At 39.6% G+C, this 24,305-nt stretch overlaps 2 protein-coding genes across 6 annotated transcripts; one reads left to right on the forward strand and one right to left on the reverse strand.

Moving 5' to 3' along the window:
* Positions 1–207: 207 nt before the first annotated feature.
* On the reverse strand, positions 208–23,559 carry Nemp (nuclear envelope integral membrane protein). 5 transcript variants are annotated; one of them, XM_028321328.1, is made up of 11 exons: positions 23,519–23,559; positions 11,904–12,136; positions 11,416–11,540; positions 10,891–11,110; positions 10,343–10,509; positions 9,655–9,870; positions 7,217–7,341; positions 5,537–5,665; positions 5,123–5,155; positions 2,949–3,020; positions 208–630 (listed from the first exon to the last, which is right to left on the reverse strand). In XM_028321328.1, the coding sequence occupies exons 2-11, from the start codon at positions 11,986–11,988 to the stop codon at positions 462–464; spliced, it is 1,341 nt and encodes a 446-aa protein (XP_028177129.1). In that variant the 5' UTR covers positions 11,989–12,136; positions 23,519–23,559; the 3' UTR covers positions 208–461. The 5 variants fall into 5 exon arrangements, 4 of the variants coding, with proteins under 4 accessions (XP_028177129.1, XP_028177128.1, XP_028177131.1 ...); XM_028321327.1 differs by lacking the exon at positions 5,123–5,155 and having other exon boundaries at positions 5,504–5,665; positions 23,519–23,558; XM_028321330.1 differs by lacking the exon at positions 2,949–3,020 and having other exon boundaries at positions 23,519–23,557.
* Positions 17,163–21,179, forward strand: LOC114364975 (uncharacterized). The gene is made up of 4 exons (XM_028321349.1): positions 17,163–17,435; positions 18,156–18,312; positions 19,141–19,239; positions 20,941–21,179. Exons 1-4 carry the CDS (start codon positions 17,283–17,285, stop codon positions 21,177–21,179), a joined length of 648 nt encoding a protein of 215 aa, XP_028177150.1. The 5' UTR covers positions 17,163–17,282.
* Positions 23,560–24,305: the final 746 nt, after the last annotated feature.

Below are 24,305 nucleotides of genomic sequence, written 5' to 3' on the forward strand. Positions count from 1 at the left end.
ACTGGCCATAAGTACATTTGATCACTTATCACTTGTTTTCGGACAACACTATTTGATCACTCGTCACTTGTTTTCGACTCCCCGAGACTAAGGCCCAGAACAAACGGTGAAACGCAACTGCAACGAAACTGCAACTGCTAGTTACTTTTGAGTTGCATCTAAGTTTCTGAAATAGCGTCCGTTGAGAGACCACACATGACGCGACCAGTTTGAAACTTTCAGTTTCAGTTTCATTCATAAGAATCATCAGAAAGTTGCAGTTGCGTTTCAACGTCTGTTCTGGGACTAAGGCCCAGTTTTTACCAAGGCGGAGCAGAACAGTGGTTCAGACTGATAGCTGACAGCTTCGCACAGCTCACACATCTCTCCGCTCTTCTCCGGTCCGCTTTGGTGGAAATAGCCTGCCCGCTTCGCCGTACATCTCTCATCTCCGCTCCGCTTCACTGTAGTGGAAACTGGGCCTAAAGCTCGTCGTCCGATATTTCGTCGTCGTCGGATATCTCAAGACCGTTGCCGGTAGAGTTCGCGACGGGCCTTTTACGAGCCGAGTCCATGGAGAAAGCGTAGGATTCGAAGTCCATGATCTCCTCGTCGGACAAATGGGAGTTACCTTCGACGAAGCTGGCGAATCTGGAATAGGTGTTTTACAATCAATTAGATTAGACTATTTACGTTGCAAAATCGCACTTATGGCAGCTAAATAAGGTGCGTTAGTTTTCGGTTTCACATACCAGTTAGGCCCAGAACACACGGTGAAACGCAATTGCAACGAAACTGCAACTTCTAGTTACTTTTGAGTTTCCAATTCAGACCATTTCAAACCGGTTTCAAACTGGCCGCGTCATGTGTGGTCTCTCAACGGAATCTATGGCAGAAACTTAGATGCAACTCAAAAGTAACTAGAAGTTGCAGTTTCATTGCAATTGCGTTTCACCGTGTGTTCTGGGCCTTACAGTAATAGTTCCATTTCCGATGATATCGTTTTGTTCTATCGCAAAAAAATACCATTTGATAAGAGTGAAAGAAAAAACGTCAATGGTTAGCTGGAATGGCCCACTTTACACGAATGAATCCAAATCGCGCGATAAGGAGTCGCACGCATGGGTGACTTGTCGCCGTGACTGTTTCATCACTCATACAAAGTCTATAGAAAACGGCGCGCACGTAGCGACGTGGCAGTTTTGTCGCAGTCACCCGTGTGCACGCTCCCTAATATTATAAGCTTGAAAGTTGGTGAGAATGCTACACCAATAGTAATTCCCTTAGGGGGCATTTCACGCGAAGCGGACAGCGAAAATCAAGTCAGGTTTTGGATTTTGTTCATATTTGGATTAAATGTACTGCTATATGACTTGAATGGATGTGCATCATTATAATTTTTTTATGAAGCTTAGTTTATTTTTTATGAGCGTTCAAAAAATTGGTAAAATTTCAGGAACAGATTTTTCAGAAGCTATTACTGCTATTATTACATTTGATTGAAAATAAACTAACTATTGGACTTTTGAGAATAAATAACTGTGTTTCTTACTATTTACTACAAATTTGAAATTTCTTTTTTGTTCACATAGAAAACCGGAAGTAAAATTTTAAAATCAAATTTTACAAAACTTCGGTATTTTTAAAAAAAATAATTTTAAATTATACCTAGTAGTCTATAAATAACGTGTGTTAAGTTGTAGAATGGAGTCTGTATTGGTTTTTGATTTAGACGCAGTACAGTGCGAGCGCGCCGCAGTGAGCGTCATACTGGCTATCGACATTTGGCTACTGTATAAAAATTATTTGTTCGAAAATAACTGAAACGTTAATATTGTTGCATGCATACTCTTAAACAATTATAATTTTGACTCGGCGAACTTCGTACCGTCTAACAGACAATGATTGTTGGCATTGAGATGGTGCGTATTACGTCGCGGACTACCCACATCTTATTGAATAATACACTAAAAACATTATTCTTCTTTTTTAGGTAGTTGGTTAGCTACCTCCATATCAAATTTCATCAAAATCTGTCCAGCCGTTCTTGACTTATAAATCGAGTAACTAACACGACTTTGTTTTATGTATAAAACAAAGAACGGCTGAACAGATTTTAATGAAATTTGGCATGGAGATAGCTGGCACCCTCGACTAACATATCCCGACTACCCAAAAAGAAGGGTAATGTTTTAAGAGTATTATCCAATAAGTTGTGGGTGGTCTGCGACGTAATACCATCTCAATGCCAACAATCATTGTTTTTAGGCGGTACAAAGTTCGCCGAGTCAAAATTATAATTGTTTAAGAGTATGCATGCAACAATATTAACGTTTCAGTTATTTTCGAACAAATAATTTTTATACAGTAGCCAAATGTCGATAGCCAGTATGGCGCTCATTGCGGCGCGCTCGCACTGTACTGCGTCTAAATCAAAAACCAATACAGACTCCATTCTACAACTTTACACACGTTATTTATAGACTACTAGGTATAATTTAAAATAAAAATTAAAATTTTTAAAAATACCGAAGTTTTGTAAAATTTGATTTTAAAACTTTACTTCCGGTTTTCTATGTGAACAAAAAAGAAATTTCAAATTTGTAGTAAATAGTAAGAAACACAGTTATTTATTCTCAAAAGTCCAATAGTGGGTTTATTTTTAATCAAATGTAATAATAGCAGTAATAGCTTCTGAAAAATCTGTTCCTAAAATTTTACCAATTTTTTGAACGCTCATAAAAAATAAACTAAGCTTCATAAAAAAATTATAATGATGCACATCCATTCAGGTCATATAGCAGTACATTTAATCCAAATATGAACAAAATCCAATACCTGACTTGATTTTCGCTGTCCGCTTCGCGTGAAATGCCCCTTAGGTGGACTACACCAATAGTAATTCCTCGAAGTGAACCTGCTTTTTATAATAATAAAAAGATGTAACGCATCTCTAGCGGCTAACTTACTTGTTAATTTTGGGTGTTGTGTAACGAACTGTGGGCGATGGTAAGGGCGAGTTTGCGGGGCGGGGGGTCGACCTGTGGAGGGAGGGAGGCTCAAGCATCTAATGTGACGTGTGATCAAGCAGTTGGTAAAATGGTTAATAACATGATGTTATAATGAAGTGCTAGGAATAGTAGTATAATAAAGCCATGCCTTATGATTCAGATACAAAATATTTTTTCCCGTTCCCGCCACCCGGTGAAGGTTGGATACAGTCATTACTGTATCCAACCTTCACCTTTCATTTTCTACCAAAATGGCGACGTCGCAAATTTCCAAGAGGGCACGTCAATTGCCTATAAAATCTATGTATGATGTATGTATGTATCTACATTTGGTAAGTAATCGTCGTCTAGATTCTTAAAACAAAATTCAAGAGCACAACATTTATAAATTCAATGTTGCCGCAATTTTAGCATATTTCAAAATTGTCTCGTACAAAAGCAACAACCCAAACTTAACTCGTAGAGTTGAATACTTTTGACAATATTGCCAATGCGGCTGATTTCCGAAGTAACATAGCTTGTTACTTCGGAAATCAGTCTTACCCTAGTATCGAGCAATTTTAGCAGTATTACCACAGAATAATAATAATAAGAAACTTAACTTCGCGAAGGTATTTAAAAAAATGTATGCTCAATGTCATTAACAATATGGTGTAATTTAGCTTGTCTCAAGACCATTTTGTTGACAAACGTCAGTGATCGGTACTGCGCCGAAGTCATAGGGCTGACTTCGGTAAAATGATGAGTGACGTGAGGTGCCAAACTACAGAAAATGGCGGAGGAAATACATGATTAAGCATGAATTATCATGAATAACATTAACCACTTATTTACCTTTCAGTGTCTTCAGGCAACTTAAAAACGTACATTCTGTTTTTTTATTATTATTTAGGCAGTTAAATACTGCACAGTATTTAGTACACCATTTTCTTTATTTTTTTCCATCATACACAAGAATACGCGTGCGTGAGTCAATAGTAATCCTGTAGGTGGGCCATCGTGCTTGTTTTGTTTTCGATGTAAACTCGCGGAGATGAACAGGCCTGGTATTACCCAAACTGCAATATTGCAGCACCATCGAAATTCTGAACTTCGCATATCGAATCTTACCGTCTCGAGTCGTGCAACTTAAGCATGATCGACCACTGTGCGCAGTCGGGGCTGGCGCAGTGCTTGCGTAACTCTTCTAGAGCCTTCCTGGTCTCACGAGCGCCCTCCAGCTAAAGCCTGGTCTGTGAGCACGTAGAATTTTGTCCAATGACCCCAAGCTACCCATCCTTATCGCTCGCACACTCACTGCGGGCGTCGCACAGTCGCGACAGCAATATAATTACGCGCGAGCGATAAGGATGGGTAGCTTGGGGTCATTGGACAAAATTCTACGTGCTCACGGACCAGGGTTTAGTCTTAAAGTCACGCTAACCGTCAGCGCTGACAGCCGAAATGCATGAAGCGTCGGCGCCGAGCGATCAGCGTCACTCAGGAACGTTCCCTTCAAACATACATATTGATCTGCCAGCGCCGACGATCAGCTGGCGGTCAGCGCGATTCTAAAACCCGCCTTACCCTAGTATCGAGGAATTTTGTTAACTGCCCAAACTGCGGCAATATTGCGGCACCATCAAAATTCTGAACGTTGTGTATTTTCAACCGACTTCAAAAAAGGAGGAGGTTATCAATTCGACCCGTATGTTTTTTTTTTTTTTCTATGTTTGTTACGCGATAACTCCGCCAATTATGAACTGATTTGAACAAATCTTTTTTCGGCGTATAGGTAATACCTCAAGGGTGGTCCCATTTAAATTTAATAATAAAAAAAACAACCCCCAAGGGTGGAAAATTGGGGATGAACTTTTTTATACGCAATATCTCCGCCGATTATAAATCAATTTGAACGATTATTTTTTTGTTGAATAGGTATTATCAAAAGGGTGGTTTCATGCGAATTTGAAGAAAATATTTCACCCCCAAGGGTGGAAAATTGGGGTTGAACTTTTTATACGCAATATTTTTAATTTTTAGTTTTTTTTTTGTGTTCACGCATTTGAAGTCGGTTTTATTTTTTTTAAAAGTTATGATACGTGACGTTCAGAATTTTATCTATATCTTCTCGAATCTGAATCGAATCTTACCGTCTCGAGTCGTGCAGCTTGAGCATGATCGACCACTGTGCGCAGTCGGGGCTGGCGCAGTGCTTGCGTAACTCTTCTATTCTAAAGCTTTCTTGGTCTCGCGAGCACTCTCCAGCTAGTCTCACCCTAGTATCTAGCAATTTTGGTAATACTGCCCAAACTGCGGCAATATTGCGACAACATTGATATTCTAAACGTCGCGTATCGAATCTTAGGCTCGGCGCAAATGGGTTACCGACCACAGCCACCGGTGGCCAGCGACGGCGACTTAACACAGTTTTTAATATATTTTGTATAGATGCGCCGCACACGTGTATCCGGTGGCGGCCACTCGCTTCAGTAGTTTCCGCGACTCGCCACTAGGTCACTACGTCGACTTACCGTCTCGAGTCATGCAGCTTAAGCATGATCGACCACTGTGCGCAGTCGGGGCTGGCGCAGTGCTTGCGTAACTCTTCCAGAGCCTTCTTTGTCTCTCGAGCCCCTTCCTCGTAATACTCTTCGTTAGTGAGAAGGCGCCTTTGTGGGGGGAATTTGCGGAGCCTGGAAAATCAAATCAAATTTCTTTATTCATAAACAGGTGTTTTTACATTTCTATATTTCGATCGAGGAATTATTTTAAGTAAATAAATACTTGTGGTACAATATCCTCGCTCTCCATATTAATTTAACATTAATTGACAAGTATAAATAATAATTATTACATTAATTTGAATTTGATAAATGTTTAAGTTAAGCCTAGGTGCAGACCACTGACTTATAGTTGGCCGATAGTTGGGCCCGATTCCATTTTGTATCGGCCGATACCAAATCGGTGTAATGTGCGCACTTTCATACATCTTCATACTGATCAACAGCCCGATCCAACTATCGGCCAACTAAAAATCGGTGGTCTGCGCCTAGCCTAAAAATAATAGTTGTAAGTTTCTTTGTGAATGCTATAAATAAATAACAGTAATCTTTTGGCGTATGGTGGTTTCTTAAAGGTTTTAAACCTTTGTTTGTCACCTGTCATCCGCTTTGCAATGGAGGGAAGTCGAACCTTAATTTCGAACTCCTATGTTCTTCTGATTAATTTCGTTGCGGGTCCAATGACAGTTTAACTTTCCCCCGGGACAAACTTGACCTTCATTGGTTGGGTTTTTGTGGCGGTCAAGCTGCAGATCCTGGCTACACAGGAGTTGCAGTGGTGGGAACGAGAGGTGGGAATAGTCCCGTTTTTTTTGGCGTATGGTGCATGATAAACTACTACTCGCCTTTTCGGCTTATAGAAAGAACTAAGCGACCTTCCGGCCTATTAAAAAACTAATTAAATGAAACAACGGGAGGATGATTTGATACGCAAAAATTATAATGTATAAATAACGAGAGTTGTAGTTAAGTGATAAATTGACTCAAAAGAACATTAGATAAATGTTCTTTTTAATGTTCTAATGGAAATACGGTCACTGATCAGGCTACTTTCATTATACAGTTTGAAATCTCTTGGGATGTTCGAAAACACTATTCTCATAGATTACCCAAGTCTGGTAGTAGGAAGTTATTAACACTGCAAAAAGTAGCCAGCATCGCTTTAAGAAATTGGCTTAAAATAATGTGACTTCATCTTCTAAGTACTTTTGACCCTACAAAACCTAATCAATACTTTAAGATATTAATTGGCTCAAAATCTAAATTCTTTACAACAGTGGACATTATGGGACATAGTGTAGTGGGTTAGTAGCAGTTTCGCACGATTTTCCTTCGCACGAATGTGCGAAACGTCCCCTTTCAATAATAATTTTTTTTTAGTAGGCGTTTCGCCCGGATGTATTAAACATATTAAAATCGCGATTACTAGTTCTCAAAGAGGTCGTTTCGCCCGGATTTTTCAAAAGTATTAAAAACGGGTGCGAATCGACCTCTTTGAGAACTAGTAATCGCGATTTTAATACGTTTAATACATCCGGGCGAAACGCCTACTAAAAAAAAATTTTTATTGAAAGGGGACGTTTCGCACATTCGTACGAAGGAAAATCGTGCGAAACTACTACTAACCCAGCTTGTCGTGTAGGTTTTTGTGCGAAAATATTGAAAACTCCATCAGCCACTTACCAATATCCCCTAACAATACGAAGCAAGGACTCGGGGAAGTATTTAACAGCTAGAGACACCAGCACCACCGCCGCCGACGCCTCCCGGTAGTCGCTGCTGAAGAACACCGTCATCATGCCCACCCCCTGGAATGGACGAAGAATACGGTATTTAACACCAAGCAATTGACGTACTTTATTAAAAAAAAAGTATCTTTATTTTTATTTACTTGCAAATCGTCAAATGCTCTTAAGGAGCCTATACATGTCTCATTCTTTTTTTGCCCTACCAGCGCTTCGAGACAAAAATTTGGCAAGTGCTGAGAAGAAGCGCCGCAACAAACTCAGTCCGTCATACAGTCAACCGTATAAAACTGTCAAAACAAGACTGCCGTAGATTTTGTATGGCAAATAAAGCAATGACGTCACCATTTTGTCAACTCAATTAAACTACTTCTTTCAATGAGGATCAGTACTGTTGTAGAAAATTCAATAAAACTAGTATGTACGTTAATCTTTAAGACATAAGAAAGATATATCTTTTTGAATTATCCAAATCGGACCATTACTTACGAAGATATTAAGTAATAAACATAGGCCGTTTTTGCCGCTAAAAGTCAACGTACGCAAGGCCGCGTGACGTCATTATATCCGAATCGAGCGCAGCCGGCGTACTAATGGGATGGAAAATATTTTTTTCCGCCTAAACTATCAGTTTTAGAAAAAAACTTTTAATAACATTTATTCTTCAAAATAAAGTAACCTATCGACCAGTAATTTTTAAAAATAAAAATTGTGAAAAATAAGTATTGCTATGTCCAAAAACCACATTTTCATAGGATTCGATGCAATGCGGAGACGCGGTTGGGGTGAGTGTAACTTAATGATTGTTTGTATTGAACATAATAATACCTGGGGGGAGGGGCTAGCCTTACCCAGCTTATGGCCTGGGGGAGGGGGGGGGGTCAAGTCATACCCAGTTTCTGGCATGGGGGGGGTGTCTTTTCTTGCAGCAGCTGGCCCGCCCATGGGAACGGCGAATAGATAGGTAGGTGCGTAGGTTTAACTCAGAAAAACTAAATAACAGGTAGGTATTATTAAGTGTACATCGAAATGATTTTCATAGCAATGTCTTATTGTTATAGTCTTTTTCACGTAAGATGATCCGTATGACACTTCAAGGTTATCCATATTACGCATACTACATATGCAGAATATTTTTTTAAAAATATTTGTATTTTATTAGCAATATAATATAGAAGTTATACCTTATTGTTAGAAGTAAATAAATTAATACTTATACATTTTTATATTTTACTTGGAAGAAGATATGACTCTAACAACACTTATGTACACTTTATTTGAATAAATCGCCAAATATACCACCGCGGAGACCCCAATCGCGTCTCTGCGTGCCATTGAATCGTATGTGTGTATGGATTTTTTGCGTTATTTTTCACAATTTCCATTTTTAAAAATTACCTATCGATAGCTTACTTTATTCTGATGAATAAATGTCATTACAAGTTTTTCTCTAAAACTGATAATTTGGCTAGAAAAAAATATTTTCTATCCACGCAGTACGCCGGCAGCGTTCGGATCGGATATAATGACGTCATCGTCCCCGCGCCGGGCGGTCAGTGAACTTTTTTAGTAATTTGGCCATAACTTCGTCAATTTTTGTCTTAGAACAAAAATTTTTGCACTGTGTATTAAGGATTTCTTAGCCTATAAATCTGCATACACAGCTAAAAATCGAAATGATCCTCATTACAAAGCAATCAAAAATCTTAAGAAAGCATCGTGTGCTTTGGCTCTTAATGGATAAAGAACTTTATCAATGAAGTGGGAAAGGAGTGACAACAGCATATCAAACTAAACACAGTGACCAGGGTTCGAAATTATCAAGATAATTACGCTTCATGATAATTATCGGATAATTATTAACAATATAAGATACATTAGTCATATTGTTTCATAAGAAATTTCGCGCAAAAGTTGCTTTATGTTTTTGGTTGCTGATTGTTGTTAAGTTATCCATCGCTAGTCGCATAAAGCTTGGAAAATAGATAAATATTTTGACTCTCGATAACTAGTGATTAATGTGGAGTTAAATAGATAGGTTTTTAACTATCTATGTTGATTATCGCCGACCACTAGACGCAAGTACAGATATACACGTTCGAAAACTTCGAATACAGTAAATTTTCACGAGCGCATTTTTTTGTTGTTATCAACCGATAATTATCCATTTGTTATTATCACGATAATTATCATGATAATTATCGTTGATATTATCCTTTCGAACCCTGACAGTGGCATCTCAAATCTTGTTCTAAACCATGGTATTTTGCAACAAAAATGTCTATTCTGATGTCTAGATTGCAATTGAACGTACCTAGAAAGGCTTGGATTTGATATCAATTCAAGCAGGAATTTATTATTCATTTTCAAACTTACCTGCAAAGTCCACATAACAATATTCTTGCTCCGCTCGTTTCTAGGCGGGCCGATTCTATAGCAGATGAGGAAGCTGACGAAGCTGACGATCGTGGTGTACCAGAACATGTATGTTTGGTACGACGCCACGATCGTACGCAGATTCTCCCAGACTTGCTGGAACACGTAGACGCCGACTGTCCAGCCGCCGATCAGGATGCCGTAGGTTAGGGTTTTCTGGAAGAGATTTTTAGATATTTTTAAAATAACTGTCTAAGGCGGGAATCGAATCCACGACTTTTCGCTTGCCGGCCTGGCCGGGCGACTGCTCTTCCATCTGAGCTACTTATGCCCGTTATCACAATCGATCCCTAATTTTTAAGAGCCTGATGGTAAATGAATGAACTTTGAACTCTGAATGAATTTTGAGAGAAGTACCATTTCTGATCATCATCATTTCTGCCAAAAGATGTCAACTGCTGAACATAGGCCTCCCCCAAAGATTTATTTACAGTTACAGTACATAGTATAAGTAAGTACCACTTATTTCGGAAAAATACAGCTGCAAATCCCTTACAAATCTGTAAACCAGTAAAAACTGCACACAACTAATAGTGCTAACGTTATTATTAGCCAAATTACAATAATAAGATTAAGTCGGTCTTTTTGTGATAAATGGAATTTCACAAGTCAAGAAAAATTTACTCACTTTTGGCAAAAGTTTACTGACATAGTAAACAATGACCATAAAGGATGCAAACACTCCAATGAAGATGCCACATAAGTAGAAGAATACCGTGTTCCCACTCAGGGCCTTTGACGAATGGATGATCACTAGTCCGAGGATCATCAGGAGCACCCTCCAGATATCTACTCCTAAAGGAAAATACAAATAAAATGGTTTTAATATAGTTGTTAATACAAAATCTTATTATTAATTGCAATTTTACATTAATATAAAATTTACTTAATAGCATGAGAAATTAAAGAAATTAAAACCACAACTATGATTGTCAATAATATGTTGCAATAATGAAGAATAATGCCAACATCTCCACATTCCATAAATACATTTTTTATTGTATTTTTCCAAAAGTGCTAAAATGTACTACTGTACTTGCAAAAATCTGACATTGGCAGGTTCTTTGTGTGACTCAATAAGTGCTCCAGCAGGTTAGTCCATTAAAAAAGTAGTTATAAAAACCTTGGTCTTCCTAAATACCTTAAAAAAAACTAATTACTATAAGATAAACTTACTTATAACTTGCAACTCAATGCTGTGCCTCTGTTTAGTATTAATGGCCATGCATGTGGGAGTGAACAGATCCAGATACAACGACTTCTGAGCTCTCCGTTGAAACGGACTGATGACGGACGACCAGCCGTAACTGTCCTCGGTGTAGTCCTTGAACACTTCCTCTGGGTTCGTCCCAACATACTGGCTGAACTCATCATTGCTTTTTGTTTTCACGTGGAACTGAAATGCATTCAATTTTATAGGTTATGACATTACAGCTATCTTATGTTAAAAAGGAGACTAAAAGATTTACAGTAGAATCTCGATTATCCGGACTTCGATTATCTGGACTCATTCTCCACGGTTAAAATTACCTATTTAGGGTCTGGTGCTCTAAACCTATTGTAAAAAGTTAACTATTGTTTGATTTTACTTTGAAATCGATTATCCGGAATACCCCTGGTTTCAATTGATCTGGATAATTGGGATTTTACTGTATATTGTTATGAAAATTTACACATAAAATTCATTATTTATTCACTTACTTTGACTGTCTGGAATAGGGCTAGCAGATTTTTTGATATCCCAGGAAAGCAGTAAATATCAACTTTTTGTTTCATAGAAGATGGAGCTTCTCTCTCTATTGTAGTTGTCCCTTCTAACCAATGCACTGAAATCATTGTTACATTTTAAGATATTATCATTATTATTTACACAGAGAACATTAAGCTAAGATTTTTAATAGCTAATGAGGTAGCAGGTCTTCATAAATACAAAACAGTTGTAAATTCACAAGTTCTATTGTTTCTTCTCTCCTCAGCGAGTTCCTAAATTGATAATAATGAAGCTACACTCTAAAAAAATACTTATCATGCATAATTCAAGAAATGTTTAGGTAGGTTTGTGGAAAAAATAAGACAGCTCATAAGGATTTCTATCAAAATAAACACCTAAACTTAAAGTAGGTTGAAACAAGCTTATCAAGGCTAATGGTGATAAGCGTGCAAATTGTATAAAAGGACTGGAATCTTACCATCATAGTTCAAGCATTCTACGATATTACAGGATGCAAAAAACAACAACACCACGAAAATACGTGAGCCCCCGCGGAGATCCATCGCACCAAGTATAATCTCTCAGAATTAAATCTTCAACATTATTTTGCACTAAGAATAGTCTTTTTTACAGAAACCAGTGTGATTATTAATTATTTCTTGCTTATTTTACAGTAGAAATAGTGGTTTTCACAAAAACCAAACACAACACCACTTTCTTCTTCTTCTTCTTCTTCTTTGGTTTATGGCGATGAACTTGCGTTTTTTCGCCACTGAGGGCACACTATTCCGCCAATGTCACGTGCGCAGCTTTTACACAGTGTGGTTATAAAAATAAATAATTTTGTAGCTGCAATTTAAGCAAATTTAAATACCTAAAACAAACAGACATCACAAATAAGACAACACAATACATGAAAATAAAATATCAACAGAACAAACAATAAAATTATGGGAGACAAAAAAGGGATGTTGTTGTGATGGTGTCAAGAAAGTAATGTTTGGCTTTTTCGGGGGATTTTAATATAAAAGAGTATGGGATTCCATCTACCCCTGGGGAAGAATCCTTTAAACCGTCAAGAGCCAATGACAGTTCTTCAAATGAAAAGGGCCGATCGAGGTTGTTTGTATGAGGAAGAAAACTACTGGGAGAAGGGAAGCTATCCATGAAAGGAACAAAAGGAGGGGCCAATTTGTCAGCGAAAGCATTTAACCATGCTGAGGGATCATTTGATGGAGCATTAATTGGTAATAAAGACCTACGGTATCTTTTGATATGCTTCCAAACTATTGAGGAAGGAGTTCTTGGAGACATAGTCTCGCAGAACTTAATCCAGCCCTTTCTCTTCTTTTTGGCCAGGAATTTTCTGGTTTGCGCAGCAGTTTTTTGGTAGAAGATGTATATAGTAGCTTTTGGGAATAAGGATGAACACCCCACCAGGCACCCGAGAGGGCTCGAAGAATATTTAACCCTTTTTCTGCCTTTCCAAGGATATAGTTGAAATGCGGGATACCTGACAACCGGGTGTCAAGAACTAATCCCAAAAATTTTACTTGATTGTTGCAGGGAATGCTATCGCCGTTCAATGATATATCTAAATTTGGAATGGAACGTTTTCTGGTGAAGACAACGCAACTACATTTTTGAACAGAAATTGAGAGTCCATGGTCTGTCATCCAAGAATTAAGGTAATCTAATGCTGAGTTTAGACGAGAGCTTGCTTCGTTTATAGATTTGGAGGAGTAATACAGAGATATATCATCCGCGTACTGCAGTATGCTGCAGAAAGAGTCAACTGTTCTGTTTAGGTCGTATGTATAAATGCTATAGAGTAGGGGACTAAGCACAGACCCTTGAGGGAGGCCTTTCCATATTAAACGATTAACAGAAGAGTCTTGGCATCTCACCGTTATTGATCTAGACATCAATGTGTTACAGATGAGACGTACCAGTTTCTCCGGGATACTCAGCAAGTGCAATTTTTGCCTGAGCAATGGGAGCAAAACGTTATCATACGCGGAGGCTATGTCCAGGAAAACCCCAACAAGGAACTCTTTATTTTGGAAAGCTACTCGGATATCGGTTGTCAAGATGCTCAAACTATCAAGAGTGCTCAGCCCTTTACGGAAGCCAAATTGGGACTTAGGCAAGATGTTGCTGGATTCTAAGAACCATTCTAGGCGGTTTTTAACCATGTGCTCCATTATTTTGAGAAGGACGGAAGAGAGAGCTATAGGACGGTAGGAATTGTGGTCTGAAGGTTCTTTTCCTGGTTTGGGGATTGGAATAACTATCTGTTGTTTCCAAGATTCCGGAAGAGAACCTAGATCATGAAAAGAGTTAATGGTGTCGAGAAAGTAATGTTTGGCTTTTTCGGGGGATTTTAATATAAAAGAGTATGGGATTCCATCTACCCCTGGGGAAGAATCCTTTAAACCGTCAAGAGCCAATGACAGTTCTTCAAATGAAAAGGGCCTATCGAGGTTGTTTGTATGAGGAAGAAAACTACTGGGAGAAGGGAAGCTATCCATGAAAGGAACAAAAGGAGGGGCCAATTTGTCAGCAAAAGCATTTAACCAGGCTGAGGGGTCATTTGATGGAGCATTAATTGGTAATAAAGACCTACGGTATCTTTTGATATGCTTCCAAACTATTGAGGAAGGAGTTCTTGGAGACATAGTCTCGCAGAACTTAATCCAGCCCTTTCTCTTCTTTTTGGCCAGGAATTTTCTGGTTTGCGCAGCAGTTTTTTGGTAGAAGATGTAGTTCTCCATGGTCATTGAACGATTGTATCTTTTTTCAGCCTCTTTACGATTTTGGACACTAGCAGTACACTCTGCATCCCACCAGGGAGGTGATACCTTCCTAGATGGGTTTTTTGTGGGAATATGAGCATCAGCTGATGCCAGCAGAGTATTCACAAACTCCGAGTACACATCAAGAGCGTTCTCGTTAGTGACGTTAGGTAGGTCCTTCAGTTTTTCTCTAACCGACGCATAATAGCCTGACCAATCGTCGTTATTTATTTTATATTTTAAGAGGGGAGGGGGGCGATTTATTAGAGAATTATTATTCGGTAGAGAAATTAAAATTGGAAAATGGTCACTACCGAACGTGCTCTTAAGAACACTCCAGGAAAGAATTGAGCTCAAATTAGGTGAACAAAACGAAACATCCACGGCAGACGCTGGGTTTTGAGACGGCGCACATCTTCTCGTTGGACAGCCATTGTTCAAAATGCAGAGGTCCAAATCATCCAAAAGATCCAAAAGCAATGATCCAGGGGAGTCAGAGTGATAGGAGCCCCATGAGACGTGATGGGCATTTAAGTCACCCATAATGAGGACAGGAGGAGGAAGGGATATAATGGCAGAGCGTAATTCATTAATAGAGGAAGAGTTAGGACGAGGAATGTAAGCGGATAGAAAGGATATGTCAAATACTCGCACGGCCACGACATTAATGTCTTGACTGTGTGAGGGGAGAGGAAGTTGGGTATAACGGAGAGAGCGCCTTACAAGTAAGGCACTTCCCGCGTAACCATCGGTTCTATCATCCCGGAGGCACGAGTAACCTGATACACGAAAGTGTGAACCAGGTACCAGCCATGTCTCCGAGACGGCTAGGACCGATGGAGAATATTTATTAATCAAAAAAGTTAATTCGTGTTTTTTACGTCTAATGCTTTTGCAGTTCCATTGGACTACCTCTGTCGACATTATTATTGCAAGTTAACTGCGAGATTTGGGAAAGCTTTTGCGCAACGTTGGACGGTAAGGTGTTTTTACGGCCAGAAACAATTTGAAGGATAAGAGAGAGAACCAGGTCCAGAAGGTTCTCCTCTCCTAAGGAGGAAAAAGAGTCATCGCCTAAAGCGCAGCCATTGGGGAGGGCGGAGGCACAGTTGCCTATTATGGCTTGGTGCGCCTGTTTGTCATACCCTTTATTCAATGGCGTATGAGGACGGGAAGGGCGCGGGATGGACTTTCTGTAAGAGCTGGATTGAGTGGAGGGTGAGGATTGGGGGTAGGAAGATTGAGGAGTGGGGTTGGATTTTTGGGGTGATGGGGATTTAGCAATGTCTGCATATGACCTACGAACTGGCGCAAATTGGGAGGAGGCCTGGGAGTAAGAGACATTGTCCTGAGACATGGTGATCTTAATTGCCTTCTGCCGAGAGTGCTCTGGGCAGGACCTGTTTAAAGCAAAATGGGGGCCTTGACAGTTGATACATGTAGCTTTGTCTTCCGTAACTTGGCATTCCTCAGCAGAGTGTGGTTGTGTGCATCGGTAGCATCTTGGCTTGGATCGGCATTGAGACTTAACGTGGCCAAAACGACAGCAGTTCATGCATTGGATAGTTGGGAGTTGGTACGTCTCAACTGGTAATGAGTTGTGGAAGCAAAAGACTCTTTCCGGGAGAACTTGACCCTTAAATGTGACTACGACTGTTTGTGTGGGGACCCAGGAAGTTTGATTTTCTTGAACTAGTTTCCTATTGAGACGGCGCGCCTTCAAAAGGATACCGCAGCCGTCTGGGGTAGTCAAGGATTCTGCGAGTTCCTCCATGGTCCAGTCTGTAGGGATATTTCGAATGAGGCCCATGCGGGTCACGTTATAAGTTGGGATGGAAGCTACATATTTGTACATGGACAAAATTTCATTATTAAGGAAATTGTTGGCAGCAGTGGATGAAAGAAATTCGACAGAAATCCTGTTTCTGCCAATTTTTTTGACACCGTCTAAAATAATTCCCTGTATCTTGTTAGTGACCAGAAATTTGCCAAATCTCATGGGTTGAATATAAGCTGGGGAAGAAGGTTCATTTTCCACATGGGAAACGTGAACGATAAAGGGGCCTTTGTCCTGGTCGCTGTATATTTTAGGAGCAATCACAAGTGAGGGATGTGTGTACACCGATTGATGATTTTGTGAAGATCCGTCTGTGTTTGTCCTCTTGGCGGGCTCGGAGTCAACCTCCGTATCTAGGCGGCGTTTAGTTGCCGTTTGGGAGAATAAGGGTTGGGAGACCTCCATTGTATCCGTCTGATCTGGAGGATCAGGCGGGTCGGGAGGACTAGGGTCCATTTTTGTTAAAACTTACCGAGAATAAATAGACTTATGTACCACCACCCTTGTTTTAGTAATAATTTAGCTTAAAATTGGTTTTCTTTAAAAGATTACACTAGTAATTACACCAAAACTAATTGTTTTCCTGAAACACGTGTAGCCACTGACACTCGCGAGACGGAAAACGAAAGCAAAATTCGTGAATTTTGTGATGTTAATGACATTAATGACATTTTGTTTTTTTTTTTTTTTTTACAGCACTGACAGAGTGACAGCAGAAAATATAACCATAGACAAAGAAGTTGACGACGTTATAGTACGATTAATCAATACTAGATGGAGTTTGTATCTCAAAGCATTTAGTATTTCTACTCGGCGCTAGATGGCGTTAAAAAGGTACTTTTAAATGTCAATGAAATCACGCGATATTTTTTTTAAACTAGTATTTATTAGGTTCCATAACTAAAATATAGTTCCAAAATACTGGACTGACTGTCCTGTCGATGACATTGACAGTGGGGCGCCACCGTCAATACCGGATCGCTGGTTCAGATTTTTGCCATGTTGGAAACCATATAGTTGAACGATGGTAGCGCCCCCCTGTCATTGAGTTTGGCGGGACAGTTCAGCGTGGGTCATCTATATTGACATTTGGCAGGAACAGAAAATGAAATCAAAATGGCGATGATACAGCGAAGCGGTGCAGTGCATTGACGCGATGTTGTTTCTTCTAATTTTTTAAATTAGAACTGTTTTTCAATTCATACTGGTGAATAGGACTGTGATAATGGAATTTGACGAAATTGTTGTGAAGGAAAGCCCGGGGCTTTGCCGGTGCTGTCTCTCCGAGGGATGTTACAAAGACTTGGGGACCGAGTACACTTGGATGAACGAAAACGAAGTTTATGCCGATATGCTGCTTGAATGCTTTGATATTAGTGTGAGTATTTACGTTTAGAGTATTTATTTATCTTTTGAGTTCTACTTTGAGTCATATTACGTAGTTTTCAGTCGAATTTTTCAGTTCTTTCTCCCCCTAGTTTCTGCCCATTATAGTGGCTATAGTTAGGTACAAAGTGCTTCTGTATTAACTGGTTTCTTTTCAATTTACGACCCTTCTGTCCTTAACGTTCAATCGAAGTTCTGAAAAAAGCATTCGTCGCACAAGCTGCATGATTCAAACTAGTTTTTAACTTTCTGTCAGATCATTGTTATGCATATAAAATCCTCTCTGCCTTCAAGTTTCTTATTATTTTGATAAATATCAAAAGGTACTCTACTTAGCCATTCGATAGTTAAATGAAGGTTTTTAAGTTTCAAGTCAGTAAAAATCAGTAGTTCTTAAAGCAATGCTGCATTAATTTATTTAGGAATAGTACTCAGCAAAATATCATTTAAGCATTGGAATAAAAAAGACAAAATGTGTGATCTTGCAAATATTCAACTTATGGTGGGTTGCACACTTGCACCATCTTACTTTAACTCTAACAAACATAAAAAATCTGTCAAACCCCTTAAAAAAACATTGGTTATCGTTATAGTTACCATCAAAGTTAGTGGTGCAACTCAGCCTTAGTCTTAAGTTACATCTAATTAGAAAGTGAAAGAAAGAAAAACAATTTATTGGTGCTAGATTTAATAAAGCTATTTTATGCAATAGATATCCCAACACAATGAAGGCCCCAACGGCCCCAGTCGACTTATCTGCGAAGTGTGCATCACACGACTGCGCGACGCCTGCAACTTCAAGAAGCAGGTCCTGGACTCGGAGAAGAAGTTCGTGGATATGATCGGCAGGGGAGAGTTTAGGCCTAAAGGTAAGCAGATTTTTTCTTTCTGTGTGTATTTGCAATCAATCCCAAGATAGATTGGTATACTTTGTTACACATAAAAAAAATTGCAATAATAAAAAAAGCGAATTATAATATTGCTAGAACCACTTTTTCTGAGAACACTCTTTTATTTGTGATATGAAAAATGTTTTGTATGTTTGCAGTTCTATTTTTTAACTCACATCAAAGAAAAAGAAAGAGATGTGCACACTCCAAATTAATGTCTAAGTACAACATTTAATGATTCTGCTGGGCTGATTGTAGATTAGAAAAAAAACATCTAATACCTATCTCTTAAATAGGGACCCTTAGGTCTTTAGACGTAGATGTTCTACAACATTTTCATTACTCCTACCTTCCAGACCAAAGATGGCGCCGTGATAAAATCTTATCGACGATTTTAGACAAACATGGGTGTATCCCGTAAAATCGATAAAATGGCGCAATAAGCTTATCGCAGCGCGCATCCTAAACCTAGGTCTTAGGTCCCAAGGGCAGGCCAGATCTTGTGGTTTGTTGTTTCCCTCTTGTTTTGTCAGGCCAGCAGCAAGATAGTAATTTAGGCCCAGAACAAACGGTGAAACGCAACTACAATGAAACTGCAACTTTCTGATGATTCTTATGAATGAAACTGAAACTGAAAGTTTCAAACTTGTCGCGTCATGTGTGGTCTCTCAACGGACGCTATGGCAGAAACTTAGATGCAACTCAAAAGTAACTAGCAGTTGTAGTTTCGTTGCAGTTGCGTTTCACCGTCTGTTCTGGGCCTTAAGCATCTATGAACTGGACTACTATGTACCATTATTGTTTCAGTGATGATCTACCAGTCGCAAATGAAGGCGGAGGCCAGCGAGGAGACCCCGACCGAGGACACAGAAGTGGAATACTTGGATGAAATGGACTTCGGAGATGGTACTTAAATTTTTTTATTTAAATTTTAATTCTTATACTCCTCGCCCACGGCGACGTTTTGTAGTGACGCTGTCGCGCGTTTCGCAAACGAGCGAATGCATCGCTACTAACGCGCGTTATTCGCATTTGCAACGCGCTACAGAAGTGATGCCAATGCGCTACTAACGCGCGACTGTAGCGATGCAAACGCGCGACCGTGTTGGACGACATCGGGGAGAGAACGGAGAGAGGGTGGCGCGGCAACTGTAGCGATCGCAGGTAATTTTGTGCCGTTACTGATACCCGTCTTCATCGGTCTTGGTATACAAAGCAACTTTGAAACCTATCTGGACTTACGGGATACAGTTATGGGGAACAGCTAGCAAGAGTAACATCGACATACTGGAAAGATTTCAAAGTAAGAACCATGCTCGGCGTACCCCAATGTATTAGCAACAAGTACATGTATTTAACAACAAGTACTTGACCTAGGCATGAACACTGTTCGTGAGGAAATAGTACAGGCAAGCCTGAAATACCAGGAGCAACTGGAAACTCATGCAAACGAACTCGCACAGGCCTTAAGTGGAGAAGGTGGACTACAGTACAATCGACTGAAAAGACAAGGCATTCCCAGTCTCGCCCAAAGATTGAGCCAAGAAGAGAGTTTGCTGGAAAAAGATCAGCAATTGATTGGCTCTCGAAGACAACATAAAACTTAGGACATGTAGCTCCAGCCAAACAAGTGGCTTATATTGTTTTCGAACAGATTGCCATAGAGCAGAAAATACATAAAAAAAAAACTGATATTCACAAAACGATGCTTGCTTATGTGAAAAGCGGCAGCGCTATGCGAAGTCGAACACACAGCGTTGGATAGAGCTGTGTGATTGGTTCGTGTGTGTCATCCGCCACGTATTTATCTATGAATAGGTTTTTGGGACCCTGTGCATCCATGCGCACTGTTAGACCTCATAGTAATGTTTGTGTATACGGGTGTGAATCACGTTTACATCGCGACAGTATCGCGTTTGCATCACGATTGAATCGTGTTTACGTGGGCGAGAGCACACAGCTAGCGACCGGACGACAGTATCGATGCGAACGTGCGACAGAATCGCTACTGCATCGCTACAAAAATTCGCCGTGGGAGAGGGGTAGGCATGTTGGGGCTCTTTTCAGAGCACCTAAACTAGTGTCAGATACCTAAATGTAGCTTGCCCAAACTTCAGGAGAACATAATTAGCTCGAGCTGAGGAATAGTGGGGAAGGGAACTCGAGTTGAGCAGTTGTAAAAAAGCAAATATTAATACCAGTCAATCTGGGTAACTTGGCCCATCAATTTGATGCGAAGGCAAAAAATTTACCGAAACGAAGCGCGAGCACGCACACCGAAATATGGGCGACGCGCGTCAAAACTAACGTTGTGCACGTTTACACTATGTCTCGATTATTTACTCGTATAATGTAACTGCGCCATAACATTGGCTCAAAATATATACAAATGCGAAAAATTTGGGAAAAATGCAAATTGATTGTAGTTCAGTGTGCTTAGTGCGAGTTTGCGTCAAAAAAATCTACGAAGATTTTAGTTCTTGAAACTATCCGCTAGGGACGCTGTACAATCCGTCGTACATTTAATGTCATTTTTGACGACGTTTTATGTAAACTCACACTAAACCCCCAGTTCAGTTATTTAATTACTTCACTATCAATCCACAGCGGACGACGAGCCTCTAAAGAACGAAGCCTCTGGCTCAGATATAGCCGTGGAGGCTCTGCCCCTGCCCAAGCGTGGGCGCCCACCGAAGGCGAGGAAAGCCGTGAAAGGGGAAAAGAAAAAGACCAAAGCTGAAGACAGGCCGAAGGCTTCCAAGACCATCGTCAAAGGTAGGTTTCAAAACTTACACCGTTTGTGGGTAGACATTTCTGGAACTGTGAGCAGACTTGGCATAAGATGATTTGTAAAGCCTGGTCCGTGAGCACGTAGAATTTTGTCCAATGACCCCAAGCTACCCATCCTTATCGCTCGCGTGTAATTATATTGCTGTCGCGACTGTGCGACGCGCGCCCGCAGTGAGTGTGCGAGCGCGACAGCAACATAATTACGCGCGAGCGATAAGGATGGGTAGCTTGGGGTCATTGGACAAAATTCTACGTGCTCACGGACCAGGCTTTAGAAGAAGTATAGATCGTTTCATCCACTCGGACGCGCCCCTCCAATGTTTGGTCTCGGTCGCGCGGGGTGCGGGGAGTTTGATCCGAGCAATCCGTAAGGCATTATTGTAGTGTGCGTGTGCACTCATGGACAATTTAATGTGTACAGATAACACTCAAACATTAGCGGAAGAATGGTGGGGCGCGTCTTCGTGGATGAAACAAGCTATAATGAATTTTATGCATTTTGTAAATTAAATAGTAGTTTTATTATGAAGGTACGTTAAGTTTGCGAAATGTATCTTTTTTGGGTCGAAAAATTATAAATTGTTGATTATTGGTAAATTAATACAAAAGAAATAGTACAATAGTTGTTTTGAATTCAAAAGAGAGATTATGTCTGTTCACAGTTCTACGAAATTCTATCTTTTTGTTTTGAAAGTACTGTGTTGTGATAATTTATCCTATTTACACACCTACTTCCATCCTTTTGTTAATTTTCCTTAATTTCCGTATTATTTTCCGGATTTTTTAGAGTAGAACAGACTAGAATAAACATTTTTTTTTTGCCTCATCAAGGTACCGTCATATTATTATCAAAGTTAGTTTTAAAGATGCTGAAATAAACATAGTCGAAATTATTACTAACTCCTAGAGCATCACCAAAAAATGACGCCAATTTTCAGGCGGTGACCGAAATTTCGGCTGCTCGGTGTACCAGGTTACGAGATTTTGCTAAATTACCCCAAAATATCCTGAATCCAGAGTCCTTTCCAACTTCTGTTTTTTGTGGAGATATTTTTTCTTACTAATGTTAAAAATATAAAATTACAAGAAATATCACTACACAGTAATTTCAAACTAATTTCTTTTGTAATATGTGTGCATTCTCTTTGCTCTTATTAATTTTTAACCTTACGAAGTTCTTACTCCCTTTGGAGTCGACGATTTTCGAAATTTTATTAGAACTTTTCAAGTATTTAACAAGTCCAAAATTTTCATTGTTTTTGGACCTTAAAGACAAGGGAATAACGTTCAAAATGTGATGGGAACTATTTTCCCACTGCCGTATAAAGAGTTAACACTTTTATTTACGGCCTTTGGCTATACTCGTCACTTAAGCGACGTCAGATGTATAATTACGTTTGACACCACCTATTCTTAAACACCGTTTCTTTAACTTCGCGATTCTATCTCTGTCGTTTATTTATTTATAGCTTTAACGCCATATAATTGGTAGGTTAGGCGAACTTGATGCCATATAGGTATTGTCTGCCAGTTTACCTTCGGGCTAGGCAGAAAAAATATTTTGACGGTGCTAGAAAGCAAAGGAAAAGAAAACAGATCCCTACATACATAAATAAACTCGTTGATAAGAATATTTTGGTACGATTGATCAGGATGAAAACATTCGAAATTGCTCACACCTTTTAGGACTTTTTAGAGTTTTTTGAGTATTTTAATTTACTTCTGCGTCGTCTTATTTGCAAAGAAAAACCACATGAATTTTTTCAGCGTATAGTTAATATCATTCTAAGGCCCGATTTGGCCAAACTTTTATCCGAGAATAGCTCCTGGTATAACTGGCACATTGACAGTTTCAGTATGGGAAATATGTCAAAATGACAAGTTTATTCTGAGATTAATATTAACTCTTGTTTGGTCGAATCCACCCTAGTCAAATAATACAGGGAAAAATACTAGAGTTGCCACGAATAGTGATTTGGCCGAATACCGAATACCGAATATTCGGCAACGCTGTCGGCCGAAGCGCCGAATATTCGGCACAAAGCACATGCTAGTCGAGTGCGTAAATAATAATACGACAGACTGCGACCTGTCTCCATAGCGCGCGGGCGGCGTAAGGCAATTTGACTGTTTCATTCAATGAGGGTTTTCGCGATTTAAAAATCCGCCAGATTAGTAGGGAATTTAGTGCAATGATTTGTATGGAGACCCCTCCACTTTGGTATAGAAGGCTCATTTTTGCACCAGTTGTTCTTTGGGAGCTCCTGAGTAGATTTCCGTCGGTAGACATCGGGAGCNCTTTAAAAGATTACACTAGTAATTACACCAAAACTAATTGTTTTCCTGAAACACGTGTAGCCACTGACACTCGCGAGACGGAAAAAAAAAAAACCACCACTTTCGAGATTGTGCTACGAGCTGTCACTGTCAATTAGATAGACGTGACGTAAGTGACAGTGACAGTTAAGACAGTATAGTTCACAGATATGGATTAGAGTAGATATAGTTCCAAAATACTGGACTGTCCTGTCGATGACATTGACAGTGGGGCGCCATCGTCAATACCGGATCGCTGTTTCAGATTTTTGCCATGTTGGAAACCATATAGTTGAACGATGGTAGCGCCCCCCTGTCAGTGAGTTTGGCGGGACAGTTCAGCGTGGGTCATCTATACAGCAAGTTGCTAGTCAAAGCGTGCCATTCCGATATGTCCAAATGGACATACATGGTCGAGTGATGTTCATGTAATCCGATTACAACAATCGGATACGATGATTTTACGAGGACAGTAGTACGAACACGGTAGAGAGAAGAAATTATTTGCGGATTGAGAATTGTAATTAACAGCAACGAGTAACAAATATGTAATTAATTAGAATAAAGTAGCAGAAGAAGAATTATAAAACAAGTTAGATCAGTGATCGCGGAAGACAGAGTGCACTGTATAACGTCGAAATATACAAATCAAGAAGTTAAGTCAGTGATCGCAGTATACACTATTATTACTACTATGTATACGACGCCCGAGATTTTGTCGTTTAGAAATATCTTCAAAACTAGGTACCTGACTTAACTATATGAAAAAAAACGTATGGGCAAAACTACGCATTTTTACATTTATTAAAAATAAAAAGCTTGAGTAAAATAGTCTTTATTTTATGAAAGTAGGTCATTTACTTACT

This window comes from Ostrinia furnacalis, unplaced genomic scaffold (assembly GCF_004193835.3).
Source record: "Ostrinia furnacalis isolate ACB-3 unplaced genomic scaffold, ASM419383v2 OfSCF7522, whole genome shotgun sequence".
In the NCBI taxonomy this organism is placed as follows: domain Eukaryota; kingdom Metazoa; phylum Arthropoda; class Insecta; order Lepidoptera; family Crambidae; genus Ostrinia; species Ostrinia furnacalis.